Source organism: Lolium rigidum, chromosome 5, assembly GCF_022539505.1.
Source record: "Lolium rigidum isolate FL_2022 chromosome 5, APGP_CSIRO_Lrig_0.1, whole genome shotgun sequence".
Taxonomy (NCBI): domain Eukaryota; kingdom Viridiplantae; phylum Streptophyta; class Magnoliopsida; order Poales; family Poaceae; genus Lolium; species Lolium rigidum.
This window is the reverse complement of record NC_061512.1, coordinates 154831543-154847374: the sequence shown is the minus strand read 5'-3', so window position 1 is coordinate 154847374 and position 15832 is coordinate 154831543. Positions and strand designations below refer to the sequence as shown.

At 43.0% G+C, this 15832-nt stretch overlaps 1 protein-coding gene across 1 annotated transcript; it reads left to right on the top strand.

Annotated features, from left to right (window-relative positions):
- Positions 1-211: 211 nt before the first annotated feature.
- Positions 212-14519, top strand: LOC124652099 (DNA-directed RNA polymerase V subunit 1-like). The gene is made up of 19 exons (XM_047191125.1): positions 212-676; positions 902-989; positions 1106-1232; positions 1336-1451; positions 1540-1602; positions 2130-2300; positions 3299-3457; positions 3546-3701; positions 4261-5991; positions 6086-6261; positions 6415-6490; positions 6603-6730; positions 8081-8238; positions 9185-9459; positions 11061-11234; positions 11314-11454; positions 11659-13148; positions 13315-13423; positions 13531-14519. The coding sequence occupies exons 2-19, from the start codon at positions 906-908 to the stop codon at positions 14023-14025; spliced, it is 5829 nt and encodes a 1942-aa protein (XP_047047081.1). The 5' UTR covers positions 212-676; positions 902-905; the 3' UTR covers positions 14026-14519.
- Positions 14520-15832: the final 1313 nt, after the last annotated feature.

Genomic DNA, 15832 nt, shown 5'->3' with positions numbered 1-15832 from the left:
TACCTATACATTAAATAGTGTCTATATACATTTAAAATTTGATAAATCTAAGACATCTATTTGTGGAGAGAGGTAATATAATACGTGCCTGATACGTGCATAAGTGCATTAGACTGTCTAAAACATTAGAGAGAGACTCACTCTCTCCTCATTTTCTTTTCTCTACATTATTACCAATTCATGATCATTTCTTTTACATTCCCTAACCCCCACCCCGAGCCACCAAAACCCTCTCCTCTCCTTTCTTCAGCATCGCCGGATCTCGTCTCCGGCGGCTCCTCCCAATATCCCGTCTCCGACTTGCCTCCCGCCGCACCTCCAGTGGACGCGCGAGGTCCGCATCACCGGCATGGAGGTCGCGAGCTCGCCGCCCGTCGGTCCGGGTTGAGCCGGCCCTCCCTCGACCCCGCACAGGCGCCGGCCGTCCGCACGCGCGCGCGCCGGCCTCTTCCTCCAACGGCCGTCGACCTCCCTCTCTCCCCGACCTGCGCCTCCACGCGGTGGCCTCGTCCAGCTAGGGGAGCTTCCACCCTAACCCTAGCAGCAGCAGGCGGCCCCGCAACCTGCACCTCCACGCCGTTTCTCACCCGCAGCAGGACGCCGGCGACCGGATCTGCATCATCTCGAACCTCCAGCTGCAGCTCCAAATTGCTTAAATCAGCTCCGAATAAAAAAGGTTGGATTTTTTCAAGTATTCATACGTCTATGCCTGCTGTTTTCTGTAACTTCTTAAGTCTTGCCTCTTGTTTGGTCCTTTTTTTGTTGCTCTGGGTTTGCCAATCAATGGCAGGCTATTTGATAGTGGTTGTTTCTAGGCTGTTGTTCGCCCATCTTTCTTATTTATTTATTTATTTATTCTTTTAACTGTATATGTGACACTGCTTACTCCAGCCTGTTACAGAGCGATGGAGGAGGACCAATCTGCAGTACTGGTCGCTGAAGGTGCCATCAAGAGTATCAAACTTAGCCTATCCACCGAGGCTGAGATAGTACGTTCTCCTTTTTGATGGTTTTACTAGTGATTCTGGCATGTAGAGATGCATGCTCAACTAAAAACATATCAGTTTGATTCTTCTCACCGTATGCAACCTTTTATCTTCTGCAGTGTACTTACTCTATAAACGACTGCCCTGTTACTCATCCCAGTCAACTTGGGAATCCTTTCCTTGGCTTACCACTTGAGTCAGGGAAATGCGAGTCATGTGGTGCCTCTGAAAATGGCAAATGTGAAGGTTGGAAAACAACAACTTCTCATTAGTTTTTCTTCTTGCCGCATTTAGTGGCCAGTATCCCTGTTTCTCTTATTGTACTAATAAAATTGATACAAACTTTTAGGGCATTTTGGGTACATTGAGCTGCCTGTACCTATATATCATCCATGTCATGTCAGTGAACTTAGGCAATTACTGACCTTGGTATGTTTGAAGTGCCGTCGTATGAAGAAAGGAAAGGTTTGTATATGCCAAAATAGCTTAGCCTTACTCTTTTATTTTTCTACACAGATTTCCCTGTTTTGATTTAACTCATTTCATGTCTCAGGGCAAACAGAGCAATGGAAAGGAAAATGTGTCAGTAACGGCATGTCACTACGCTGACTGTCGGGTACTCGTCAACCCTATTCCTCTTACACCTTCTGAATTTGACCTTGCTCTCTATTTAGTCCAAGTAATACTAGCTTACTGGTACTTAACTTAATCAAAAGTCCGGCTGAAGACTTGGTAATCTCAACTATGATTGTAGGTTTGCCTTTTTATTTATTTATCAAATTGAAGATATGAATTAAGGCACATAGTTGTTCGTCGATTGGGAAGTTTTTATCTGTAGACCCTAGAGAAATGCCATAATAGTGTACTTGATTCAATTTTATGTTGGCAGGTGACATGTTGTCACCAAAACTTACACCACACATAATGCAGTAGTGCTATCTATTGAGATTATACTATTGAAACTTGGAAGTCTTCCAACAACCATGGCATCAGAGATCATCATCAGTAACATTTTTTGTGTGTGGATGGCTTCCTACTTTACAGCCTTAGTTTTGCTGCTAGTTTTGTGCCAGCACTATCACTATGACAGTATGGCACGTGTTATGGGATGAGTGTCAACTGATGTTCCTCAACTTTATTTAGGCTCTCCCGGCACTATCTGTGAAGGAAACCAAGACAGCAGATGGTGCATTTCGTTTAGAGCTGAAAGCACCCCCCAAGAAACACATGACGGAACGTTCTTGGAACTTTCTTGACCAATATGGATTTCACTATGGTGGAGCCTCCCACGATAGGATATTGCTTCCGGAAGAGGTAATAATCTCATCTTGTTCTGTTTTCAAGATGTCATTGTAGTTTCTTGGACGCTGAAGATCCAGCTAAGCATGGGTTTACCTAGGTACTTTAAGTTCGGGCAGATTTTTTTGCCGTTAGAAACGTACCAAAGAATCTCAAGAAAATTACGGTGCAGTACATCATGGTACAGTCTTGCACATGAGATTTCTGTACCAAAATTATAGTGTGTTCAAAAGTGGCAAGTGGTATCGAATATATGTGAAGTATATATTTGCTGACACCTTCCCTTTTCTGTTTCTCTGGAGCGGTACCCCATATCACCATGGTATTTTGAGGGTATCGCCTTATCTTATCACAACTAGTACAACATGCAGGAATTTTCCCATACTTTTGACTCAAAAATTTGCAAATGACTAGTGGATTGCGGATCGTGCCAGATCGGATGTTTGAGAAGTGTTGCTGGATAAGATTAGCTGGAGCATGTGTGCCCCAGATATATTTTCTGTTTTTCCATTTACATCTTTCTCACATGAATTACCTTTTCCTCCCTGGCCCTGTTTGGTTCAGATAGAACTAGTGGGCCATGTTGGCTCTTCCTCAAGAGATTAATTTGTGCCGCTTACTTTTGAAACACTTAGCATTGGTTTATCACGTATAGAACTTACATAGCATCACTTGGCTGTAACTAGTTAATGTTAGTAAGGCCAAGTACCTTCATTTGATCATGTTAATTAATAGTTGATGAAAAAAGAAGGAAATGCATTTCTTTTATGGTAACTAAGAAGTTGTCATCTCTCAGAAGTGGCATATGTACAGTTACAATCTGTAGGGTGGTATATCATGGAATGTTAGTCTCATGAGTGGCATGTATTCGTTACCCCTGAAAACATGGTAATGTCTAAAGCAAGGATCACCGTACCCAAGGCCCTACAGTTATCCCTTGATTATTTCTTATGGAGTCACTTATTTTTGTTTTGTAATAGCAACCTGCTATCTATTCCTGTATTATTTGCCAGGCTCTGAATATACTGAAGAAGATTCCGGATGAGACGAAAAAAAAGCTAGCTGCACGGGGATACATCGCTCAGTCTGGTTATGTGATGAAATATCTTCCAGTACCCCCTAACTGCCTCTATATTCCAGAATTCACAGATGGGCAGAGCATCATGTCCTATGTTAGTCTGGTTACTGAATCTTTGTGATTTTATTGATTGGTTTGTACGTACGAATAATGTCCCATATTTTATTTGCTTCTTGTTTCAGGACATCTCTATATCTTTATTGAAGAAGATACTTCAAAAGATAGAGCAGATTAAAAAATCAAGAGCTGGTCCCCCAAACTTCGAATCACATGATGTTGAATCAAGTGATTTACAACTTTCTATTGGCCAATACATACAGCTCAGGGGTACTACAAAGGTACGTGTCATGATTTTGAAGTAAGTAACCTAATTATTCATGTCTACATGGTAAAACATGGTGCATGAATTAAAATAGCTGCAAAACAAGCTCTAGCTGAAATCCATATAAAAAAAAGCTCTAGCTGAAATGAGCCAAGTTTGAGTCAGGCCTTCCAAGCTTGTTTCTAAACTATCACCTAGTTAAGAAGTAGGATTACAATTGGTTCCGTTAGACAGCATGATGCTTGTTTACAAAACAAGTTAGGAATGTTAACAGTATGAATGTATGATCGTGTATATCCTGTTTGAGCTTTAAAACTTCTTCCAGACAATCATAAAGAAGAGTTTTCTGAGCACTCTTCAATTTTTATGGTTGAAACTCTTTCAGTTTTTTGACCTTGCCCACGTATTTTGTTACCATCAGAATTAGAGAACTCCTGCACATTTACAGGTGTTCTTGGTGTGCTGATCAAAGAACCTCTGCTTACAATCATTTATCATCCCCATTTGCATTTATTTTCTGATCAGATTCATTGGTGTCTAGTTTAGCGTGGTAACTTGACTCTTTTGTTCTGAAGGGACCTCAAGACGCGAAGAGATATGCAGTTAGCACTGATTCGTCGCATTTATCAACAAAACAATGGTTAGACAAGATGAGGACATTGTTCATCAGCAAAGGGTCAGGATTTTCATCACGCAGTGTACTTACTGGAGATCCCTACATTGGAGTAGATGTAGTTGGCCTGCCTTCTGAAGTGGCAAAAAGAATAACTTTTGAAGAACAGGTTACAGACATCAACATTAACAGATTGCAAGAGGTTGTTGACAAGGGAGACTGTTTGACCTATAGAGATGGTGAAACAACATATGCAATCACTGTAGGATCGAAAGGATATACCACACTTAAAGTGGGTCAAACGATCAGTAGAAGAATCGTTGATGGTGATGTTGTGTTCCTGAACAGGCCACCTAGTACGCACAAGCATTCCCTCCAGGCATTTAAAGTATACATCCACGATGATCATACAGTCAAAATCAATCCCCTTATATGCTCTCCTCTTGCAGCAGATTTTGACGGTGATTGTGTGCATATTTATTACCCTCAGTCACTTGCTGCAAAAGCTGAGGCCTTGGAGCTTTTCAGTGTGGAGAAGCAACTGACTAATTCACACAACGGGAAAATAAACCTGCAGCTATCTAATGACAGTTTGCTAGCTCTGAAACACATGTCTTCAAGAACCATGTTAAGAAAAGAATCAGCTAACCAGCTGGCCATGCTTCTGTCCCTTTCTCTTCCTGCCCCTGCTGTGGTCAAGTCAAAGCCATACTGGACAATCTCACAAATATTGCAAAGTGCGTTGCCAGCAGAATTGACTTGCGAAGGGGACAGATTCCTAGTCAAGGACAGCACTGTCGTAAAACTGGATCTTGCCAAAGAATCCGTCCAGGCTTCATTCTCGGATCTAGTGTCTTCCATTAATTGTGTAAAGGGTCCAGGAGATGCGCTCAAATTCTTAAACGCGCTGCAGCCCTTGTTGATGGAATTTTTACTTCTGGATGGTTTTAGTGTGAGTCTGCAAGATTTTAGTGTGCCCAAGATTCTGTTGGAAGAAGCACAGGAAAGCATAAAGAAACAGTCCGCTGTACTGGAGCAGTCAAGGTCCTCGAAAGGCCAGTTTGTGGAAATGCGGGTTGACAACAATCTAAAGGACGTCAAACAACAAATTTCAGATTTTGTCGTGAAGTCCTCTCATCTTGGTCTTCTGATTGACCCAAAGAGTGACCCATCAGTGTCAAAAGTAGTTCAACAGCTTGGTTTTGTTGGTCTGCAACTCTACCGCGAGGGGAAGTTCTACTCGAGCCGTCTCGTGGAGGACTGTTTCTCAAATTTTGTGAATAGACACCCACCTGTTGGAAATGAAGTCCAGCATCCTCCAGAAGCTTATGGTCTTGTGCAAAGTTCATATTTCCATGGTCTCAATCCTTATGAGGAGCTGGTGCATGCTATATCCACAAGAGAAACTATCGTCCGCTCCTCAAGAGGGTTGACAGAACCAGGAACTCTGTTCAAGAGTCTAATGGCCATCCTGCGAGATGTAGTTGTATGCTATGATGGAACTGTGAGGAACATCTGCAGCAATTCAATCATGCAACTTAAGTACAGAGAAGATGATGCCACAGATTTTCCTAGTGATATAACTCCTGGAGAACCGGTGGGTGTCTTAGCTGCCACTGCTATCTCCAACCCTGCTTATAAGGCTGTCTTGGATGCTTCTCAAAGTAATAATACTTCATGGGAGTTGATGAAGGTAATAGCATTGTAAAGTATTGTAGAGTCAAATATTATATGCATTGCAACTCAAGTTATGTCCTAACTACTGTTTAATATTCTTAACCTAACAGGAAATACTTCAGACCAAAGTTAACTATAAAAACGATACGAAAGATCGAAAAGTTATCCTGTTTCTTAATGACTGCTCTTGTCCCAAGAAGTTCTGTAAAGAAAAGGCTGCTATTGCAGTACAGGGCTGTCTAAAGAAAGTCACTCTAGAGGATTGTGCCACTGATATCTGCATTGAGTATGTATACCTGTGCAGTCAATTTTAGAGTTACTTTCATTTTAGTATTTGTTGTCATACTGAACTTTAGACCGACAATTACTCTAGAGGATTGTTTTTAGTATTTGTTGTCATTTGCGCTGAATGACATGAATATGGCATTTTCATATTCAGGTATCAGAAACAAACAAGTTTAGATGGAACTTCAGAAGCTACTCCAGCATTTGTTGGTCATATTCACCTTCAAAAGGTATTGTGGTGTTTTCTACTCCCTCCCATCCATAATCAGTGTCACATGGGAAGTATATTTCATTAAATGTAAATGATATATATCAACATATGCCTTTATTTATTTCTTGCAGGCACATTTAGAAACGACAAACATTAGCACCGAGGATATTCTTCATAAATGCCAAGAAGTTTCTGTGAAACATGGGATGAAGAAAGGACATCTCGCACACCTGTTTAAAAAGATTACTTTCTCTACTTGGTAAACTATTTGTTCTCTACTCTGCAATGATTTTTTCGTTACATCTTAGATGACATAGTTATTGGTCAGGAAAGAGGTAGGCCTAGCTTGTAGTGGTTGCTGGTTGTTGGTGGCTTAATAATGTTCCTTCAGGGTATTTTATACTTGGTGTTCTTGATCAAGATGGTAATATTTATTTCAACATGGGAGATGAATATTTGATGTAGTTCGTAACTATTTCCTTTCATGTTTTATACATAGATTCTTTAACATGCTTCTTAACATGCATGCATGTTGTGTTGCAAACATAAACTGAGACGGGGATGATGAGAATACCTAGATGTTAGCAAGTAAAATGTTTAGGGAGAAGGACGATCTTGTGTATGAGAGGAGGGAAATCCTACTGCTAACCTTTCTTTAGTGGTTTCTATATTGTGTAAAACAAAAATCAACCCACTGACATGCATCCCTGAATTAAAATTGCCAGCGGTGGGTGAGCTGCTGCCTACTGGGATTGATTTATAACCAACTCAAAATAACTGAGACAGCAAGTGAGAAGAAGATTGTTAACCTCAATAGTAGCAATGTCTTTGCCACCCAATTTTTTTTCTCCATTTAAGTAGTACGGTCATAACAAAAAGAAAGGGTAGGTGATACTGTAATTAACTAATGATGAAAATGTTTTTCAACTGGTTGATGGTACTTAATACTCCCTCGAACTGCAAATAGTAGAAGCTGGTTTAGCTTTTTGTACAAGAACTAAGTTACACATGAAATGAGTTTAGTGCCCTTGAGTAATCCCACATAGACTAGCCCATTCTCTTACACAATCAATTTTCTCTTGTTGTTTGAATATTTATTGCAACCCTTAAACATGACACCAAGGGTGTAATTGGAAGGAGTAAACTGTGCCAGTTACTGAACGACTTATACATGGAGTAGTCACCAGTTATATAGAATGTCTACATTGGCTTGTTTGCAATCAGAGGGAGAACAGTGTTTTCTGCCTGTTCTTGGCTTAGCATGAGGTTATCTGTTCCGTAGTAATGATACTAGAACATGGTTGAGTTATGGTACTATGTTCTCAGCTGCAGTATATCCAATCTCTATCTGCATCCTAAATCAGTTTGGAGATATACATTTCAATGATTTGGTACCTTGCACCCCTGGGGCTGGGACATGGTTGCCTGGACACAAGTAGTATCAGTATATTATCGTTTTGGGAATCATCACTCTTTGTTATTAGCATACTGTTCAGTGTTGCCATTTTTATATGATTTACTGTTGTCTGTTTCATGTGATATAATCTCTGATTACTGATATTTATTAGAGTTAACCTAATGTGTAAATTTTCCTCCTTGATCCTAGCAGTGATTGTTCCTTCACACAAAAGCCGATTGATGGGAAGGTTCCATGTTTGCAGTTTTCTTTTTCTGAGGACATTCCTATGTTATCTGAATCCGTTGAGAAAGCTGTGAATGTGCTAGCCGATTCTATGTGTGGTGTGCTTCTGGATACAATTGTAAAAGGTACTGTAAGCTGCACAAACTAGTCTTCTTCCATGGAAAATTCGTTCACTGGATATTTCAAATTACAATCATTCTCTTGTTAAAATATAATTTCGTTCTCCTATCTTATTGGAAAAAAGATCTTATGTGGTGCACCTTTTAATTTTTTCAACACTGGCTCGCATATAAATTAGAGAATTCCATCAGTATAGTCATGTATAACTGTGTTCTTGGATGATCCTATTGTTCTCAGTGGACTGGTAGTTCTGTATGCCTGTTCTTATGGTACCTGTGTAAGGATTGGCCCTTGTCTTTGTATTCAGAGTTCCTGGTTGTTAAGATCATTAGGGGGTACTGAACTCTGAACCCAAGGAAGAACCAAAACAGTAGATTTTCACGCTTGTGTCTTCTAATGCCTATTCCTTTTGGATGGTCCTTCTATGTACTATGTATACCGGCACATTTTAGTGATGAATATGCATCTTTTTGTGTAATAGATGGCCACTTAACTGAGATTATGGTACAACATTTTACATATATTGTGATTGAAACAGATGATTCATATCTGTGCCTACAAAGCATGTATACCGACACATTTTAATGATGAATATGTATCTTTTTATGTAAAGATGGACTTAACTGAGAATATGGTACACCATTTACATATATAGTGATTAAAATGGATAATTTGTATCTGGGCCTACAAAACAACATCATGTTTCTCTTGGCAGTTGGCATTTTGTATTTTTAAAGGGGTTGTCATTTGCAGTGCTCTAGCTGTGATTTAGACATATACTTTTCATTTTTTGGATACCACTAATTTTTGTGCAAGTTTATGCTCAAGAAATTCAGATGTACTCTTTTCAGCTCATTAATTCTTCTCAATTAATAATTTAGGAGGTGTATAACAGATATGTGTGTGAAGGACTTTTAGTTCAACTATTTTTTCATTTGCTCTCCTCTACAGGTGATCCTCGAATTCAAGAGGCCAAAATTACGTGGGTTGGGTCTGATGCAACGTCTTGGGTGAAACACACAAAGAAGGCATCAAAGGGTGAGCCAGCACTAGAAATTGTTGTTGAGAAAGGTGAAGCTTTGCAAAATGGTGACGCATGGAGAATAGCGATGGATGCATGCATCCCAGTAATGAACCTCATCGACACACGAAGGTCCATACCTTATGGTATTCAGCAAGTGCAGAAACTTCTTGGCATAGCATGCTCCTTTGATCAAGTTGTCCAGGTTTGCCTTCTTGCATCTGGAGAGTTTTCTTTTGGCACCTTTTTTTTTTGTAAAGCTGAAGAGGTGTTTTATTTAAGATCCACCCTTTGGTGACAAAGATTTCAAATCACCGGTAGAGCTCCCTTTTTCTGTAAATTAGAATGGTCTTCTAAAAATAGTCCCAAGATTCCCCAGAGAAACCAGCAAGCAGATACAGTTCGTTCTCCTTTCTCGTAGTAATACTTGGTCCATTTTAGCAAGTACTAGCTAAATACCTCTGCTTAGCTATGGATCAACAAATTCGACCGTCTCAGCATGTCAAACAATTGTTGCTGTGTTCCATTGCACTGGGCATTATCCCATTTCTTGTCCAATCCCTTGACTAGGCCTCTAGGGGTTGCCTGCAGGATCACTAACATTTGTATTTTTAGATTTGGAGTTGGTGGATGGGAATTAAGGATGCAAATGTCTTTCTTGAGACAAACTGTAAATTATCTCAAATAGTTTTCCCCAATTCGACGAATCATTGTTACACATCTTTTCTTCGGGAAGCTAAGACCATTGCTTTCATTAGCACCATTCTTGGGCTCCAGTGGGAAAATTTCTTTTTTTGGTAATTCTTAGGGATGCTGTAAGACAATTGCTTTCATTAGCATCATTCTTGGGCTCCAGTGGGAAAATTTCTTTTTCGGTAATTAATGGGACTGTGAGAAGGGAGCGTGAAGAAAATTAGGTCATCAGGAAAGCTGGCCAACTAGCTACCCCATGTTTATGGGCCAAGTTGGCTACATAGGAATTGCTACTATCAATATTGTATACATACGAGGTATGGGCCCCTGAACGGCATGGGCCTTGCTCTGGCATTGGGATGGCACAAGGGACTGGACGACCACTAACTCAAATCTTCGTAAGTTGGGAAGAAAATATGGCCCACCTGTTTATAAGGGCACAGCATGATAGTTTTAAGTTCTTAAGTTAGTGCTTACCAGGGGGGTCCTTTTGAGATATTACTTGTTACTTTTTCCCTGATATATTCCAATGGTTTTAATGCTGACAGAGAATGTTGAATGCTAGAACATTCATTTAGGAATGTCAAGTTTGGTCAATCTCTATTCAATTGTTACTGGATTTTGCGTATCCTTGGCTGTGTGTACATGGACTAATACTGCGAAGAAAGAGTAGTGTTATCTTTGCTGCGATCATCTATTCGTATATTTCTTTTATCAGTCCAAGTTGGCCAGATTTACTTGACTGTACCTATACCACAGGGACTAGCTAATTTTATTAGGGGTGAGTGTTCAATTATTTTAGTTTGGTAAATACGGTTTTCCAGCAAATATGTATAGGTGTGACTAGCTAATTTATCATTCAAATTTGTTGGCATCAGTAGATAGTACCATCTTTAAGATCAGTGTCTAGTTAGTCACAGCAGCCTAGTTCGGAGATGTATAGCTACTTAGCAATTTACCTTTCATCCTGTTTGACTCAAGTGTTACGCAATGCTTATGACGTCAAACAATTTCTGCAACAGTTTTTTGGTTGTGGATTGGGCAGCGCCTTTTCTCAACTTTATCTTTGAACCCTATCTTAATAGGTATTCTTTTGCTTGATGATTTTTGCAGCGCCTTTCAACAACTATGAAAACAGTTGCTAAAGGAATTCTTAAGGACCATCTGGTACTTGTGGCAAACAGCATGACATGCACTGGTAACTTGAATGGGTTCAACAATGCTGGTTATAAGGCGACCTTCCGTTCATTAAAAGTTCAAGTACCTTTTACAGAGTCCACCTTATTCGTAAGTTTATTTCTAAGATCTTTTGATTTTGAGTTTATCACAACATGCACTATGCTGATGTCCTGGTCTTCTTTTGTAGACCCCTATGAAATGCTTTGAGAAGGCTGCGGAGAAATGTCATTCTGATTCATTGGGTTGTGTGGTCTCATCATGTTCTTGGGGCAAGCATGCAGCACTTGGCACTGGGTCATCTTTTGAGATTCTTTGGAACGAAAATCAGGTAAGCTGGTCTTTCAACCCACTGCCACTGGTGCTTATTGTTCATATTATTAATGGATCTTTAGCCAATATTTACGTAGTCAAATGAATTACCGTTTTACTACAACACTTGCCAAAGTTAGATACTGCTATAAAGTTCTGCTACTACATGATATGGTCTAACAATGCTAAATTACACCTTTGTGTTTTAATTTGACCATTGCAGCTAAAAAGCAACAAGGAGTATGGTGATGGCCTGTACGATTTCCTGGCCTTGGTGAGGACTGACCAAGAAAAGGCTAGATACACATTCTTGGACGATGTGGACTACCTTGTTGAAGACAACGCGATGGATGATATGTGCTGCTTATCACCAGTACTGGATGATATGCCCACTTTTGAAGATTGTCTTGAAGAACAAGTTACCGAGAAGGGTGGCCCATGGGATAATGGCACAACGGCGAATGCAAGAGACAATTCTTGGAATGTGCCTGCGACAGTGGAGAATGATTCCGCTGATTGGGGCGGCTGGGGCACTGAAAAGGTAAAGGATAAGAAGACCGTGCCAGAAGAACCAGCGGATACTTGGGCTGATCAGAGTGCTAAGAAGGATACTGATGGAGGTGGTGGTAACTGGGGGAAGCAGCCAGCAGATCAAGGAAATTCATCTTGGAATGTGCCCGTGACAGTGGAGAATGAATCTGCTGATTGGGGGGGCTGGGGCACTGAAAAGGCGAAGGATAAGAAGACTATGCCAGAAGAACCAGCTGGACTCGATACTTGGCCTGATCAGAGTGCTAAGAAGGGTACGGATGGAGGCGGTCGTAACTGGGGGAAGCAGCCAGCAGATCAAGGCAATTCATCTTGGAATGTGCCTGTGACAGCGGAGAATGATTCTGCTGATTGGGGTGGCTGGGGCAGTGAAAAGGGAAAGGATAAGAGTGTTCCTGAAGAACCAGCTGAAATCAACACTTGGGCTGATCAGAGTTCTAAAAAGGATACAGATGGAGGTGGTGGTAACTGGGGTAAGCAGCCGAACATGCCAGCATCACCATCAGTCAGTGCATGGGGCAAAAAGAATTCAGATGGAGGTGATGGTACCTGGGAAAAGCAAGCCAGCTCTTGCAAGAAAGATGTTGACCAGGCCTCTTGGGGAAATGAGCCAGGGCCACTGTCAAGAAATACATGGGACGACAAGGTTTCTAAGCCGCATACTGATGCACAGAATGATTCCTGGGGAAGTGTGGCAGCTAAGACTCGGACTTGTACTGCAGAAGATGTTCCTTGGGGAAGTACTCAAACTTCTTCTGCGGAGCATATGGATGCACAGAATGATTCCTGGGGTAATGTGGCTGCAAAGGCTGCTTCACCGTCAGATAATGCGTGGAATGCTGCTCCAGTTTCCCAGGGAAACGAGAATTCAGAAGCAAAGGAGCCAGATGCTTGGGATGGCTGGGGTTCTGCTCAAGCCAATGACTCCAGTACTGATGATTTGAACAAGAGCAGTGCTTCTAACAACAGCAAAGGCTGGAAATCAGATGGATGGGCTGCCAAAGAAAGCCGGAGAGACCAAAGAGACAATCTGGGTAGGCCCCCAATGAGACCTGTGGAGAGGCCACCAAGACCACGGTTCGAACTACCAGCTGATGCAAAAACGATTTTACACGAAATTGAACCTATTGTATTATCGGTCAGAAAGATCTTCCGTGAATCATGGTAAATCACCTCACAATTTCTTGCGCTTTGTGTTCTTCATAGTATGCTATCAAGTTTTTAAAAGGTCCTAACAGATCAAAAGTATGCGACATGCAAAACAGTTACTCTGTACTTTGTTTACACCGTCTTAATATTTACTTTTTATCTTTATCTTAAAATATTGCAGCGATGGTGTAAATCTTTCCCTGGAGGATGAGAAGTTCATCAAGGAGAAGATTCTGGAGCACCACCCTGAAAAGGAGAAGAAGCTGTCCTCTGAAACTGATCATATAATGGTATGGGCTCTTGTGCATTCTATGTCTACTGTGATACTCTATAGTAGAGTATGAAATACAGCAATTTGGTTTATGGGTGTGTGATGGGCTCATTTGATTTGTTGCAGGTTAACAAACACCACACGTTCCAGGAGAGTCGCTGCTTTTACGTGGTGTCATCAGATGGAACACAGACAGACTTCTCATACATCAAGTGCCTGGACAATTACGTGAGGAAGAGCTATGCAGAAGAGCCCGCCGAACTGGTCTCCCAGATGTACTTCCAGAGGCGCAACCGTGATCGAGCACCAGCCGAGGCTTCTCAAGCAACTCCGGCAGAGAACTCGCAAGCCACTCCACAGGAGGTTCAGCTAGAGACTCCAGCCCCGCTGGCAGAGACCTCGCAAGCCACTCCACATGAGGCTCAGCTAGAGACTCCAGCCCCGCTGGCAGAAACAGCTTCACAAGAGGCTCTAGCTTCTCCATCAGCGACCCAGCAAGAGACCCCAGTGGCGACTCCACAAGAGACTCTGGCAGCGACAGAGACCGTCAACAAGTGGGCTGAAAAGCCAGATTCTGATTCAGCATGGGGTGCAGGAGCCTCCGATGATAAGTGGGCCTGATGATGTCTTAGGGCGTGGTGTAGAAGCAACTGAACCGATGTACATACAAGCCTAGCTCTTCTGTTAGCATCACATGCTAAAACCTTTCTGCTTTGCCCCGACTTAGTGTAGAGGGCTGACAGTAGCAGTCTTTTAGACCTGATGGGCCGCGTTTCCTGTGTCTCTTCCAGACGAACTCTACATTCTGGGAGATGGAATTGTGTGGTATGCTGCCTTGCGTAGTAATCGTGACTAGTTTCGACCTGTCTTTGATCTCCTTGGTTGCTGGCTATCATAGTTTGAATGATGTGATGCTAGTCGTATCCTGTGGTTGCTGTTTGTAAGGCGTCATACCATCAGTTTATCTGGTGCTGAAACTTTTACAGAACCTCGGAGTTCGACTTGGTGCTACCATGTGACTGATAAAGGACAGTTCCTTGTTATGAACTTGTAGGTGGCCCTAGGCATTTTTTTGGGAAGTCAGCCATAGGCATAGAACTTGTGTTAGGGTAACATGTTTGCTTTTGCTTACAGTCAAAGCACCAGTCAGGTGGGCAATAAACCAAATGAAACCATTGCCCTCTGGTCTGCTTACTTCTTTTGCTCTTGCTGATGCGATGCTGTTCATCCCATCCTGGTTCTCGTGGGTGTATTAGGTCCATAGAATTCCGCTTTCCAACGATCCATGGTTTCAGTTGGACCAGTCTCTGCAGTGGATGACAGCAGAATCTGTTCTTGCCAACACTGAACCTTGTTGCAAAATTCCATCACCCACATGGTAAGAGCACCTCCAGCCAGGCCCCGAGAAGCCCCCCAGGACCAACTTTTTTCATCCGGATGGCGTAAAACGGCCCAGTCGTGCGCCCAGAGTCTCGATTTCGCCCGGATTTGGACTTATATCCGTCCGGACTCCCCATGCCAAGCCCGGTCCCCCGGGGAGCCGCTGGGGGCTCCGGATGAAACATTCTCGTCCACCTGGCCCGCTGTCAGGGACTAGTCTCCTCTCTCTTCTGATTTTTCTCTCCACCTACCGCCCTTCTCTCTCCTTGATCTTTTCCCCACCTTGCCGAGCTAGAGCACGACGGGCAGAACGGAGCTCGCGGGTGGCCTCGCCGGGACCTCGCCGGGTGGAGTTAGCGGAGGGCGCGCCGCAGTGGAGGAATCACGGGCGGCCGCAGGATGGAGGCGTCGGGGCGCGGTCTGGCGGGCGAGGAGCTTGCGGGCGAGCGAGACCGAGCCGGAGCGCAGGCTGGCAGGCGCGCGGGCGGGCGAGACTGAGCTGGAGCGTAGTCTGGCGGGCGCACGGGTGAGGAGCTGCGGGCGGGCGAGACCGAGCCGGAGCGCGGTCTGGCGGGCGCGCGGGTGAGGAGCTGCGTGGCCGGGGAGTCGCAGCGGTAGCATGGCGCCTCCGTGTCAGCACCGCCGACATTGCACCACCATCGGGTGTGTGGCCGGCATGGTCGATGCTGGTCGAACACCTTCCAGGCATCCTCACGAGCGCCGTGTGTGGGGAGATGACTGGAAAAGTGTAGCTCCCCATGCCAAAAATAGGTCCAATCCGGACCAATTTCTATCCGGATTATGCCCCGGGGGCCTCCAACGAGTGGGGATGCTCTAAGAAATTTATTCCAACTCCGGATGCAACAAGTATTCTAGCTGAGTAGACAGGCGCGAAGCGAATGCATTCGTCATTCTCGTGGCAAGATCACTATGGCTAGAGGATAAGCATTCTGAGAGATTTTCCTATGGAGCTCCGCTGGAAGATGGGAATTAATAGCATAAAACTTACCATATTTGTGCTCAATATCCAAAAAACTACCACTGTACA